Source organism: Prionailurus bengalensis, chromosome B3, assembly GCF_016509475.1.
Source record: "Prionailurus bengalensis isolate Pbe53 chromosome B3, Fcat_Pben_1.1_paternal_pri, whole genome shotgun sequence".
Taxonomy (NCBI): Eukaryota; Metazoa; Chordata; class Mammalia; order Carnivora; family Felidae; genus Prionailurus; species Prionailurus bengalensis.
Genome location: NC_057355.1, coordinates 6738651 through 6753376, shown reverse-complemented (window position 1 = coordinate 6753376; position 14726 = coordinate 6738651). Strand labels below are relative to the sequence as shown.

Below are 14726 nucleotides of genomic sequence, written 5' to 3'. Positions count from 1 at the left end.
GAAAATCCTCCCTGGTCAAGCCTCCCACCCCTCCACCCACGATAATTTGCTGTGGTTCCTCCTCCAGCTCAGAAGTCTTAGGTATATATCATTTATGACCGTGGATTGTCGACTGTGAACATTATAAAGAAGGAAGTTCCTGGGGTGATGAACATAACTGCAAACCCTAGAAATGAAAGAAGGGGTATAAGAAATAAATGCATATATATGTACATTCACATATACGTGTACATGTATATACATACCCACACCGGAAAACAAGAACAAGGATGCTCAGTGGATCAGAAAAATTCCTGGAGCGGGAAGCCTGGGGGGCTCAGTCGGTTAAGCATCCGACTTCAGCCGAGGTCATGATCTCGCAGTTCATGGGTTCAAGCCCACGTCGGGCTCTGTGCTGACAGCTCAGAGCCTGGAACCTGCTTCTGATTCTGTGTCTCCCTCTCTCTCTGCTCCTCCTCCACTCGCTCTCAGTCTCTCTCTCTCAAACATTAAAAAAAAAAATGTATTTTAAAAAAAGCTTTAAAAAATAAAAAGAAATAAAAAGAAAAATTCCTGGAGTGAAAGCAGATGGGACTAGATTGAACCTGCAGCCCAGTGAATAGCTGAAGGTCCTTTCCCAAAAAGTGGGTTCAGTACCAAGGGTGCTTCATGCCCACGAGGAGGGGCAAGAGTGGAAAAGCCCTGGGATGATCACTGGGGTCACTCCGGGGGGCGGGGGGCAGCTGGGCCAGCCAACCCTCGCCCACCACACTGGCTAAACCATGGGAACAAGCATCTGTCTACAGGAACAAGGAACATCAGTGGAGGGTCTCGGGAGGAGTATCGATGATCGCACACCCGGTGTCCAGCAGCCAGTTCCTCTCCAAGAGGGAGCGGCACGCTCAGCAGACGGGGGCCTCTAACGGGGAGTCTCATTGGTAGAAATGAACACGCTCGGGGAGCCTTGGTGGCTCAGTTAAGTGTCTGACTTCTGCTCAGGTCATCATCTCACCGTTCGTGAGTTCCAGCTCTTGGGCTCTGCGCTGACAGCTCAGAGCCTGCTTGAGATTTTCTCTCTCTCTCTCTCTCTCCCTACCCGACTTGCCTGCGTGTGCACTCTCTCCCTCTCTCAAAATAAAGAAACTTTAAGAAAAAAGAAATGAGCACGCTCAAAAATCACCACTTGAGGAAAGCCAACTTTACAGACGGAAAGCATTTGCATGTGTCAAAAGATGCACAGCTGGAAAATGAAAGTTTATCACGGTTGAGTGCCTCAGGCTGCAGACAAAGAACTTTCACTGATTAACATTAGGACAAGAGTACTCAGAGATATCATCTATACACCTTTTTTTTTTTTTTTTGAGATAGAGAGAGAGAGAGAGTGAGAGCGAGCATGTGCACGCAGGAATGGCAGAGACCACAGTCAGCACGGAGCCTGACTCAGGGCTCGAACTCACGAACCTCGAGATCATGACCTGAGCGGAAGGCAGACACGTAACCTACTGAGCCACCCAGCTGCCCCAGAGACTGGTAGTTTTACCTACATGTACAGATGACGGGGCACCTGGGTGACTCAGTCGTTTAAGGGACTGCCTTCGGCTCAGGCCATGATCTCGCGGTTCACGAGTTCGAGCTCCCAGCTGGGCTCTGTGCTGACAGTGTGGAGCCTGGAACCTGCTTTGGATTCTGTGTCTCCCTCTCTCTCTGCCCCTCCCCTGCTCATTCTCTCTCTCTCTCTCTAAAGTAAATAAATATTAAAAAAAAAACAACAAAACAACCTACCAGTACAGGCAAGGGGGCTAGAGGAGAGAGCCTTTGGTGGGGAGACCCCAAACAGGAGGGGACACAACCGTCACTCTGGAAGGGGATCCAAGTTCTGGACCATCACTGCACGCATCACACTGCCCCTGACTGAGGGGACCAGGCTACCACAAAATGGAGCCACTTCGAAGCTGCTTCCACAGAAATCCCAGAATTCCATATGGAAACCCCCTCACCTGCCTACCGGTCGCCAAAATTGCCATGTTTGCCAGATAATTTTATATCCCCCACTCTTTTATCCTTTAATTAAATTTATTTATTTATTTATTTAGGCAGGGGAGAGACCTATAAATCAGCCTCTTTGCCTGTTTTCACAGACCCTGAGAGGCAACACCGCTAGAAAGGAAATCATCGAGAGGCTTAATTAGAAGAGTCTTTGAAACTCAACCCCGAGCAAGTCACTGTTCTGAGCTTCAGAGGCTGTGGGAATATAACTGCCCCCAATTCTTCTTGTCCAAGGGAACTCCCCCTGCTTTATCGTCCCTGAACTTGGGAGGAGGGTGACACCTGAACTCATCCAAGCACAGGGAGGAGCAGAGGAACCACCTCAGGCAGCCCTTTTCCCAACCTCCTGGGGCCAGGACGGCCGAGGAGAGCCCGGGATGCTAACTACAGGTTGCACAGCCGGTGACGTCAGTCCTCAGAAGGCTGTGTTGTCGGCTTGAGGCCGGGGGCCAAAGAGCTGCTCAGCGACCGCCTTGCCATCATACTTGGGCAATGTGCCCCCAAAGTCGGCAGGCAGGATGTCCTCATCGATCTCCTGGAAGAACCCAGAGAGGTCATCTCCATGGACAAAGACCTGCAGGGAAGCAGGGGACACAGAGCTGAGTAGGGGGGGTACCCTAAGGCCGGGGGACGGAGGGGAGGAAAGGGACAGGAGGAGAAAGGCACAGCGTGCCCTCCCTGCCTGGTGGTGTCCTCCTCCACGATGTGCTGTCACTCAGCTCAGGACCGTGGCACGGAGTCTGAGGAGGGCTCCCGTGGGGTCCCCTCCACCTCCTCCCACCATCGTCCCCCTTGTCCGGTGAACTCTCTCCTGCTACCAACAGCACCACCACGCGCGCACGCGCTCACCAGATAAGCACTGGGCACCCTCCCCGTGTGGCCCCGTGCCCTCACCCTTTCCAGCAGCTTGCTCTTCAAGAAGGGCTTGACCATGTTGTAGGTCGTGGTGAAGTACCACGGCTGGTGGATGAAGTGGACGGCTTTAAACCGGGCTGGGAAGGAGTCCTGCAGAGGCAGAGAGCGCCCCACCCATGGCCGCGGGGCCCTCAGAGGCTCCCACGCACTCCCCCTCTGCCTCTCCCCATGGCTGGAGGACAGCCCTGCCTCACCACATAGTTTGCCCCGAAGGACAGCCCACCAAAGGTTCCATCCCCGGGCCAGCAATCGGGGGAACCTTGGCTTCGCCGGGGCTCCAAACTGCAGGGAGAAAGCCCCGGAGGCCAGGCCCCCCCGCCCTCTCCCTGCTGATGCACCGAACCTTGCCGTTATTTGGTGGAATAAAGAAATGAGGGGCACCTGGGTGGTTCAGTCCGGGAAGCATCTGACTTCGGTTCAAGGCATGATCTTACAGTTCGTGAGTTCAAGCCCCGCGTCGGGCTCTGTGCTGACAGGCTGGAGCCTGCTTCAGATTCTGGGTCTCCCTCTCTCCCTGCCCCTCCCCTGCTCATGCTCTCTCTCTCTCTCTCTCAAAAAAATAAACATTAAAAAAAATTTTTTTAATGAAATGGTTTTTAGGTGACCTGAGTTTTTTCACACCCGTTAGCCTGCTGAGCGGCCTGGAAACGATTATAAACCCCAGGGACACTACTGTCATGTCTCACTATCCTTCAGCGCGCCCCCCAGACCCCCATCTCCCACCCCTCCTTTCCCAGATACACATAAAGCATAAAGCAGATTTAGGGTTAGCTCTGAGAAAGGACTTCTGACACGTCAGCACATACTGGACCGAGTTGTCGGGGACATTAGCGACAATCCATTTCTTGGGACAAAGTCACGTTCAGAGAGAGGCAGTGTGACATATGTGGACGGAGAACGGGATTCTAGGTCAGACGGTGTAGGTTCAAGTCTGACCTCTGCCACTTTAGGGTTTTACGACCTTGAGAAGTCACTCGAACCTCTGAGCCCCGGTTCTGAGGTTTGTAAAATGAAACGGGGAAGAGGGGAGGGACTGTTCTCAAGGAGTTAAGGAATTCACGAGCGTGCGTGGCTCACTGCTGGCCACCATGCAAGCGCTCGTGGCTGCCGTCGCTCACTAGGGAGCTAGGTGGTCCTCCTTTTAGGTCCTTGCCCGCACGGTTAAAGCAGGAGACTGGGCCCAGCCTCCCAGCCTCCTGCCCTGTGAGAGGCCCCCACGGGACAGAGCTCTGAGGCCCCACCTGGAGCATGTCTACCATTTTCCTGAGATCGGAAGCCCGGAGTCCGGCAGCCTGCTGCATGGTAAAGCCCTTGAAGTTCTCAACGATGCAGAAGCCATTAATTTGAGTCTCCTCATTCTCTAGTAGCTTCTCCAGGATGAAACAATATGCCTGCAAGATCTTAGACACAGAATGAAAAGGCTGTAAAACCCAACTGCAAAGATAATTAAGGCTTAAGGTCCTGAGGGGGAGAGCTAACCGGCGCATCCCTTACTGGAGGTAATTTGTCACAGGCTTTAAACTGGAACATTCCACCTCCGTGGCTGTGTCCCAAGAAAATAACCTTGAATGTCATATCCATGGTGAGATGCTAGGGTGTTTATCCCCGTACCCTTATAAGGGTAGAAACACTGGAAACAACCTAAATGTCCAACAATAAAGGACTGGTGAAGTTATGGTACGTTCATGCCATGAAATATTCTGGAGCAGTTAAAATTATATACATATGAATTACAGAGCAAAATATTCGTTCATGACGTATTATTGTAGAGTGTGATCCCATTTTTATAGGAAAAAATATGTGTATGTGTGCATGTGTATGTGTGTTTCTAGAAAAAGTGGATTGGAAGGATGTCAATGATAGAAATCTCTGGGTGGCAAATCGTGGATGATTTTTAATTTCTGGTTTTTTTGCATTTTCGAATATGCAGATATCATTTATATAATAAGAAAAAAGTATTCTTTAAATAGTTGTTTTAAAGATTTTATTTTATTTTGTGCTCGCTTCGGCAGCACCTATACTAAAGATTTTATTTTATTTTAAATGTTTTGTTTATTTTTGAGAGAGAGAGAGAGGGAGAGAGAATGTGAGTGGGGGAAGGGCAGAGAGAGAGGGGGACAGAGAATCCAAAGTGGGCTCTGTGCTGAGAGCAGACAGCCCAATAGGGGCTCAAGCTCAGAAATGGTGAGATCATGACCTGAGCCAAAGTCAGATGTTTAACTGACTGAGCCACCCAGGTGCCCCCTTTAAGATTTTATTTTTAAGTGATCTCTACAACCAACACGGGGCTCAAACTCACAACTGTGAGATCTAGAGTCACATACTCTGCCGATTAAGCCAGCTGGGAACCCCAAGAAGAAATATTTTTGGCAGCTCTTTTTGCCCATGGGTCCTGTCCCCTCCCCCGCCGTGCTTTAATAAAATCACCTTTTTACACCAAAAAAGAAAGAAAGAAAGAAAAAGAAAGAAAGAAAGAAAGAAAACTATTTTAAAGTCTTTTACACACACACACACACACACACACTCAATCCTAAAGCCAGTATCTTAATTAGTGTAAAACACCACAGGTATCCCTGATAAGATCAGGGACAAGATAAGCACTTCACCTCTACCACCATTTAACTCTCTGTTACAGTCGTTAGCCAATGCAACAAAGTTAAAAAAAAAAAAAAAAAATCAGAGGCACAAGTAGAAAAGGGAAAGAAAAACTATCATCTCTATTTACAATAATATGACAGCATTCTTAGAAAACCCGAGAGAATCAATTCTAAAATTAACATAAGTAACAAAAAGAATTCAGAATATAAAATTAATATACTAAAACAATAATTCTCATATATACAAACAATAACCAATCAGAAGATATAATGGCAGAAAAAGCCCCATTTACAGCAACACTTAAGACAAATTTAATGAGGGGCTCCTGGATAGCTCAGTCGGTTGGGTGTCCAACTCTTGATTTCGGCTCAGGCCACACGCGATCCCACAGCTGTTAAGATCGAGCCCCGTGCTGGGTGTAGAGATTACTTAAAAATAAAACCTTAAACACACAAACACACACACACACACACACACACACACACAGTGTGGTCTTGGAGCATGAATAGACAGAAACCAATGACACAGAATATAAGTCCAGAAATAGACCCAAATATATATGAAAATATAGACTGACAAAGATCTCAAATCATTGGGAAAAAAGATGAACTCCTCAAGAAATGATGTCAGGACAGCTAGACAGCATCTTCTAAAGTGAGTATGTACAATTTTTTTAAGGCTTGGTGGCACATGTCTCCCAAGACAAACCCTAATTCACCCACCTAGGGTAGCTCTCTTAAGGGCTTGACAAACAAAATCACACACACATATATATAAATGCAGAAACCAAAAAATACAAAAACACTAATTCAAAGGGATACACGCACCACTATGTTTTTTGCATTATGTACAATAACCAAACTATGGAGGCAACCTAACTGTCTGTCGATGGATGAATGGATAAAGATGTGGTGTCTATATAATGGAATATTACCCATTCATAAAAAAAGAATGAAATCTTATCACATGCAACATGGTTGGAAATAGAGTATTACGCTAAGTAAGTCACAGAAAGACAAATACCAGACAATCTCACTCATAGGTGGAACCGAAGAAACAAAACAAATGAGCAAAGGGGAAAAAAGAGAGAGAGAGAGGGGGGCAAACCAGGAAACAGACTCTTCACTGCTGGTCACCACAGGGGGAGGTGGGAGGGGATGGGTGATATAAGGGATGGCGATTAAAGAGCACACTTATGGGGGCGCCTGGGTGGCGCAGTTGGTTAAGCGTCCGACTTCAGCCAGGTCACGATCTCGTGGTCTGTGGGTTCGAGCCCCGCGTCAGGCTCTGGGCTGATGGTTCAGAGCCTGGAGCCTGTTTCCGATTCTGTGTCTCCCTCTCTCTCTGCCCCTCCCCCATTCATGCTCTGTCTCTCTCTGTCCCAAAAATAAATAAACGTTGAAAAAAAAAAATTTTTAAAGAGCACACTTATCATGATGAAAAAAATAACATAGCATGATTTTAAAAAGGAAATTTAAAAAAAAAAGCATATTCTCCAAGTCATACGGTGAAATAAATAAATACATGCAGAGACCTCAGGCTGGTCAGTAGGTTGAAACCTGGGCTTTCCAGAATCTCTCCCAGTCCACAGTCCATTAATCCCTGTTGTGTGTGTCGCCCTCAGCCTTCAGCGTTTGGCAGGGCTGACCCACAGCTCTCACGCCCACGTGGCAGGAACGCCAGGGGGCAGTCATGTATGGGCCAGTGGGCCCCTCCTGGGAGGCTTCTAGGTTTTCCAGCTGCCATGGCACACCCCAGGAATTCTCCCCTGCCCAGAAAAAGGCCGGCCTTTCCCCCTCCCCAACAGACCCTAGCCCCCTGGGGAGCCAGGAATGAGGGTCCAGAAGAGGCCAGGTTTGAGGGAGGGGAACCCAGCCCAGGGGATGGGAGGGAGCCAAGCGAGCCCCCACTGACCTCATCGAAGGTGATTTCTTCACTGTCCCAGTTCTCGATGTTGAAGAGCATGACCACTCGGCCATATTTGTCCCGACTGGAGAGGACACCAGGGTAGCCAGCCTCCACGGTGCAGCGCACGGCCTCCAGGGACAGGCTATCAAAGAGCTCAGGGTACTGCAGCCGGAAGTTCACGTAGCCTGGCGGAGGGAGAGCAGAAGAGCCCCTCAGGGAGCCTGCCCATCTGGGACTGACACAGAAAGATTCCAGAGGCCTGGACTCCTGCCCGGCTCCTCAACGTGCATCCTGTGTGTTGATGCAGGATCCTCAACCTTTTGAGTCCCTTGTGGAGGAAAACATTGGCCTATCTCACCAAACTGCTGCAGTAACCAAGCAAGATTCTAGGTATGAACACCATTTGTAAGCCGTGCAAGCGTGATGTATAATCCTAAACCTGAAGACGACTATTACATTTGTGATTTCCTCTTGCCTACGGGCAGAGGGTTAGCTTTTTCCAGGTGGGCACAGGGTTAGCTGAGTAGGGGTGGGGAAAAGACCCCAAGAGAAAACCTCAACCCCAAGCAGAATGCAAAGGACCTTCCAGATTCCAGAAGCACTTCCACCCCCCACAAACCCCACCATCACCCACCCTGAACAAGTCCGTGGTTTGTCTCTACCACTGAACCCTGGGAGGCCAGGCCCGGGGAGGTGTTTGGGCAGCATTTGCCTAGGGAATGCCCCTGGCCCCCTCACCGGTCCTACGGTCCTACAGCATTCTGGGTACATCCCCAAGGCCTCCCCTCTCTGCCCTATTGCTCCTCCCCCAGGTTATCTCCTTTCCCATGTTCTTCAAAAGTCCCCTTTGCACTGGAGCCTTCCTGGTCGCTTTACCTAAAACTTCAACCCCTCAGTTCTTTATATCCACTTCCTTTATTTTTCCTCATTATCCCTTCTTACACAGTCTATGTAATTTTATCTCTCTGGTTTGTGATTTCCACCCATAGAGCATGAAGTCCAGGAAGGCAGACGCCTTGTCTGCTTTGTTCTCTGCTGCATCTTTTGGCCTAAAAGAGTGGTTGGCAGGGGCACCTGGATGGCTCAGTCGGTCAAGCGTCCAACTTGGGCTCAGGTCATGATCTCACTGTTCAAGAGTTCAAGCCCCGTGTCGGGCTCTGTGCTGACAGCTCGGAGCCTGGAGCCTGCTTCGCATTCTGTGTCTCCCTCTCTCTCTGCCCCCCATCCTCAGACGCTGTCCCTCTCTCAAAAATAACATTAAAATTTTTTTTAATTTAATAAATAAGAGTGGTCGGCACATCACGGGAGGGAATTAACATTCAGGGAAGGAAGAAGGAAGAAAAGGAGAATCGTTGGCCTGCGGGAGGACCTGCTAGATACCCCTTCTCTCCACCAGCACTGAGGATTTCATTTCCTTGGGAAACTCATCTTCCGCCAGCCAGCAGGGCCTGGGCCGCCCTGTCCTCAGGGCTCCTTCCCAGGGCTGGTACCATCCCCAGTTCCGCTCTGCACACGTAGCCACCTTTCCTGCCGCCCTCCAGAGCCCACGCCTAGGCTGGGGTAGGAGTGAGGGGAAGGCGCTCCTGCCTGGGCGCGCAATCGGGGTGACTCAGGTCTATCAAGTGAGTCCCAGAACTGGGAGAGAGGAGCCCGCTCTCTGGGCACGTGGTGCGGCCACACTCATTCATTGCTGTCGGAGATGAAAGGGATCTCGGCGGCCAGTTAGTTCACACACCCATTTTGCGGGTAAGGATAAGGAGGCTCGGGGAGGCTGACTCTCGCAGGGCAGGTAAAGGGAGGGGGGATGGAGGGGGCAGCCTCCTCAGCGCCCGGGTGAGAGCCAACACCAGCCTCCCCACCTCCCCGCTGCAGGCCGTCCCTCCCGCGGACTCACCTCGGAGCAGCTCGTAGGCGCGCCCCACGTGGAACTTGCGCGCGCGGATGAAGCGCATGAAGAAGGCGCTGTCCCTCCCCTGCACCCTCTCGGCCACCGCCCGGGCCAGCTCCTGCCCAGACGCCGCCTCCGCCTGCACCAGCTCCTGCAGCTCTCGAACTACGTCCTCCCGGGTCTCCTCCCTCTCATTCAGCTCGTCCTTGGCCTGGAACAGGGTGGGGTGGAGGCGGCGAGTCACACATCGGGCGCAAGGCGCGCACGTGGGGGCTGTCCTACCGGTGCCAGACTGGCAGAGGGACGGAGGGGTTGCCGCTGGGGCCGTCGCTCCCCTGCCCCCCAAGAGCCGCCACCTGCCCCGGCGGCACCTCTCGCGGCCCATTACATTCGCAGAAAATCGGGTCAAACCGCGCCTCCTGGGTTTGTTGGCAGGAGACCGCCAAAGGTGCAAACGTTCCTAATGACGCTTCTTGGAACCCTCACACAGCACTCTGCTAAATACCTCGGGCCACAACAAGTCACCAGAAAGTGGGTATTCTAGCACCATGCCTCAGGAGGAGCCAGCTGAGGCCCATAGAGGTGAAGGTCATCCAGGCAGGAGGGGGTGGAGCTGAGACTCCCACTCGGGCTGGCAGCTCCCCAGGCTTAATTCGGATCTCAAAGACAAAGTTACCGACAGATAGCAGCCCGCCCCCTCCTTGCCCCCGCCGAGCCTCACTCTCCTCCCCTAGGCTGCGCCTGGAGAGCTCTTCAGCGTGCCTCCTCCGGCAGCTCTGTCCTTGGACAGCAAGAGCAAGGGGAAGGCAAAGGAGGGGGGACTCCGATCTGGGGGAGCTCATCTCCCTTGAGGTGTCCAGGGGCAGCAGCAGAGATGGAAGCAGGAGCCCAGGCTCAGCTCAGCTCCAGGACAGCTCGGCCACTCTCCACTGAGCACGGTCTGATGCGCTCTGAGCTGCACCAACAACCTTCTCATAAGGTAAGACCCGGAGAGGAAAAGCAACTTGCTCGAGGTCACACAGCAAGTTGGAAGTAGGTCTGATTCTAGAACCCAGGCCTCTTGGCTATCAGGTGGGGGCAGCAGTTGGATTTCTGTTCCCCAGGACCGCTTGCAAACCAGTGTTCCCACATCTGAGTCTAGGATGATCCCCGGTCCAGATGCCCTAGGTTCCGGCATTGACATCAGGGAACTCTGTTGGTGCTATAGTCTTGGAATAGGCTGGCCCAGGTGTCTGGTCAGCCCAGGTGGCTGCCATGGCCTTAACCTCCAGGATGATGGCCCCCTAGAACAGGCCAGTCCATTAGGTTCAGGGTAACCTGGAGAGCTAGGGCTGGACCCTTCTTCCTACAGGAGAGAGGATGCTGTCAACATCGCCCCCTTGTCAGTCCTCCCCTCGCTGTACCCGGGGCCACCTCACCTTCTGTAAGGTGTGGCGGGGGAGCTGGCTGCACGGGCCAAAGACAGGCCCATGGTCCTTGGTTGTAAGCCGCTCCAGCTGGGCACGGAGCTCCTGCTCCTCTTCAGGGACCACACGGAATGTGCCCACCTGGGCAGAGAGAAGTCAGGAACACACAGGGAGAGGCCCCCCATCAGCCTGAGCAAGCCAGGTGAGTGGGCCTGCTCAGACCCTAAATTAGTACTTCCGTCCAAAGTCACTGCTACGGCCTCCTCCCTTTGGGTGGGGTCACGGACCACTGGGAGGTTGTGTGGGTGAATGCCCTTAACCCTGAGCAGACGAAACAATAGAGAAACAGAGGGGGAGAGGGAAGGGGGTGGAGGAAGGAAGGTAGATGGAGGGGAGACCCAAGGCACAGGGGTACTCACCCCCTCTGACATGCTGCTTCTGGAAGTCTCAGAGGTGTCAGAAAAAGAAGGGCCCAGCTTCTGTACTGGCCTCTCCAGGCAGCCTCCTCCCTAGACTGTAAGAGTCAAGTCTGCAGCGTTATGGAAAGACAGTTCTCTTACGTCTCAGAACAATGGATCTCCAACTTTTGAGTGCTTAAGAATCACCAGAGGAATCTGTTAGAAATGCAAGTGCCTGGGGCGCCTGGGTGGCTCAGTCGCTAAGCGTCTGATGGCTCGGGTCATGATTTCACAGTTTGTGAGTTTGAGCCCTGCATCGGGCTCTGTGCTGACAGCTCAGAGCCTGGAGTCTGCTTCGGATTCTGTGTCTCCCTCTCTCTCTGCCCTTCCCCCACTCATACTCTGTCTCTCTCAAATACAAATAAACATTAAAAAATTTTTTTCTTTTTTAAATGCAGGTGCCTGAGCCCTGCCTTCTGTGATTCTGACTCAGGGGGTCCGGACTGGGGCAGGCCTAGGAATCTGCACTATATTTTCATGTAAAAAATAATTTTTTTAATGTTTATTTATTTTTGAGAGAGAGAGAGAGAGCGCGAGCATGAGTGGGGGAAGGGCAGAGAGAGGGAGACACAGAATCGAAGCAGGCTCCAGGCTCTGAGCTGTCAGCACAGAGCCCGATGTGGGCCTCGAACCCACGGACCACAAGATCATGACCTGAGCTGAAGTCGGAAGCTCAACTGACTGAGCCACCCAGGCGCCCCAGGAATCTGCATTTTAAAGCAGCGTCCCAGGGGCACCTGGGTGGCGCAGTCGGTTAAGCGTCCGACTTCAGCCAGGTCACGATCTCGCGGTCCGTGAGTTCGAGCCCTGCGTCAGGCTCTGGGTTGATGGCTCAGAGCCTGGAGCCTGTTTCCGATTCTGTGTCTCCCTCTCTCTCTGCCCCTCCCCCGTTCATGCTATGTCTCTCTCTGTCCCAAAAATAAAAATAAACGTTGAAAGAAAAAAAAAAAAGCAGAGTCCCAGAGGACTCTGAAGAAAATGATCCTTGGGTTACACTTTGGGAAAGTCTCCTTTGAGAAGCAATATGTACAAAAATACCTCAAACCCTAGTTCTTAAGATGAGTTGGTCCAGCCAGGGAAAAAGCAGCCTTGGCTTCCATTCTGAAATTACATGACCACTGCAGGATAAGGCAATCCCTCCTGCTAGGTGTGGCCCTCTTTCTCCTGCCCAAAGGGGGATCCCAGAAACTTCCCAGCCTGGTAGTGGATGGCCCCTTCGGTGCATTCATGCTCTGCACGGGTGAGGACTAGTTACATAATCAAAATACTGGGTGTGTGCTCTGTTCTTTGTGATGCATTAAGTAGTTTCAAATCCATTATCTCAGAGCCAGAGCTGGTATTATTCCCCCCATTTTACACAGGAGGAAACAGACTCCAGGGAGAATAAGTGACTTGTTCACGATCACACAACCAGAAATAGCCAGGGATCAGGCTAAGCCCAGCTGTGACTTAACCGAGAGGCACGGAGAGGCAGCCTCTTGTGGCACAAGTTGGACCTGGGTTCAAATTCTGTCTCTTCCACTTGCAGGCTATGTACTTTAACCTGAGTCTTGGTTGTCCCCTGTAAAAGGGAGATGGAAGGGTTATGAAGGTTACATTAAATGATGTATACAGAAGCGATGCGTGGCCACCGGAACAAATCTCATCCATTGTCCACAGGACAACCTGCTCAACCCACTGAGTATTTTTGGAGATAGCTCTCCTGTTCCCAGATTTCTTTTCCTTTCTTGCCTAAATACCCCAGGGCCTTGGAGGAGCCGTCACTGACCCAGTCCCCACTGGTCAGTTTTGTCACCTATTCACCATTGGTAAGTGGCAGAGGTAGGGCTTAAACCACTGCTGTAACATCTAAAGCTGAGACATCTCCAGGCAAACTCCCTAGGAGAATGGATGTCGCAGAAAACCCTTTTAGGGTCAGAGAAACTTGGGTTCGAATCAGGAGTTGTCATTTACCACCTGTATGACCTTCAGAAAGTTAGTTAACATTTCTGAGCCTCAGTTTCCTCATCTGCAAGTTGGGGATACTAACTGTACCTACCAAATAGAGTTGTAATGACGATCCTATCATTTCTGTAAGGTACGCAGCACGGTGAGTGTGTTGCTCTAAAACATAACTTCCCTTCCCTTTCTTAGCATCACACTGATTGTTGCTCTAGCGTGCCCAGAGAGGCTTGGGGGATCCCAGGGAATGTCTGAGGATCTCCCATTCCCTGCCTCTGCTGCTCCCCAGCCCTAGCCAGGGTAGGAAATCCACCAACAGGAACGAAATCTAAGCTTTCTCTCTGGCAAGTAGACTTCCAAATGTGTGGGCACAGAGATAGACAGACTGCAATCCTTTGTGGCCTCACTTGGGTTTTTCTGGAACAGGAATAGAGAGTCTTATCAAATTGGAGCTTAGACAGGAGAAATAGTGACTGGATACCCCCAGCTAGTTAAGCAGATCATTAGGGCAAGACCTTAGATCCTAGAAATAGAGGGTTAAAGTCAATACTGCAATTCTTTTTTAAATAAGCCCAATCTAATTAATCTTGAGGTTTTAAAATACTGGTTTATGAACTGTATACCATGAAAAAACATTCATCACCATTCCACGTTGAGGCTGTTCCCTGCCATCTAGGGTTGCCAGATAAAACACAGAATGCCCAATTACATGTCAATTTCAGAGGCACAAACACTACTTATGCAGTGTAAGTACATCCCATGCAGTATATGAGACATACTTAAAAAAAAGTATCTGTTGTTCCTCTGAAATTCACATTTAACAGGGTGTCCTGTCTTTTTATTTGCTAAATCTGCCATCAGGTTGATCTGGCACAACACGGAGAATGGCCAGTGGGTTTCGGTTTTACAGGCACCCCCCCGACTCCTTACCCCAGTCCTGGGCTCCCTGGCCCAGCTAGACCCCTGCTACTGACTTACCTGCCAGGTCACCAGCTCCTCCTTAGGGCTACCTGGTGCCTGTGTCCTCCTCCTTCTCGGGGAGCCTGGAGGTTGCCTCCGCTGGGGGCGTGGTCTGGTCAGCAGGCTGGGATTAGTGTGTCACAAGGAACTTCTCAAAGCCCACAGTTTCCTGTTAAATCAGGTTTACAGGGAGGCCCAGATAGGGGCAAGTGAGGCACCAGGGGGGAGAGGGGATCAGCCTGGGCCGAGCTGCAGCCACCTCAAAGCCCTCTTTTGTGTGCGTCTGCTCCTGAGTTCCTGCTCAGCCGTGTGGAAGCCGGGCAGTGGGGGTGGGATGTGGGCCAGCCCCATTCCCTCCTCCTTGCCCTCTCTGTCTCTCGTTGCAGGGGTTCTGAGAAAGACGTGCAAGAGATAGAATTTTTTTTTGATGTTTATTTATTTTGAGGTGGGGAGGGGCAGAGAAAGAGACAAATCCTAAGCAGACTCCGTCCTCAGCGCAGAGCCTGATATGGGGCGGGATCCCATGCATCAGGAGATCATGACCTGAGCTGAGATCAAGAGTCAGATGCTTAACCAACTGAGCCACCCCGCTGCCCCCGGATGGAGGGATATTTTAAATGTGACTGT

General features: G+C 51.2%; 2 protein-coding genes across 4 annotated transcripts in view; one reads left to right on the top strand and one right to left on the bottom strand.

Moving 5' to 3' along the window:
- Positions 1–2044: 2044 nt before the first annotated feature.
- Positions 2045–14347, bottom strand: RLBP1 (retinaldehyde binding protein 1). Of its 3 annotated transcripts, none has more exons than XM_043554701.1 (8): positions 14118–14346; positions 11160–11269; positions 10753–10881; positions 9341–9545; positions 7453–7631; positions 4182–4340; positions 2920–3030; positions 2045–2599 (listed from the first exon to the last, which is right to left on the bottom strand). In XM_043554701.1, the coding sequence occupies exons 2-8, from the start codon at positions 11169–11171 to the stop codon at positions 2441–2443; spliced, it is 954 nt and encodes a 317-aa protein (XP_043410636.1). In that variant the 5' UTR covers positions 11172–11269; positions 14118–14346; the 3' UTR covers positions 2045–2440. The 3 variants fall into 3 exon arrangements, with proteins under 3 accessions (XP_043410636.1, XP_043410635.1, XP_043410637.1); XM_043554700.1 differs by having other exon boundaries at positions 11160–11254; XM_043554702.1 differs by lacking the exon at positions 10753–10881 and having other exon boundaries at positions 11160–11254; positions 14118–14347.
- FANCI (FA complementation group I) overlaps positions 9953–14726 on the top strand; it is a 103276-nt gene continuing 98502 nt past the window's right edge. The window contains 1 exon segment of the mRNA XM_043554697.1: positions 9953–10313. Coding sequence (XP_043410632.1) covers positions 10209–10313 — 105 coding nt within the window. The 5' untranslated portion in view covers positions 9953–10208.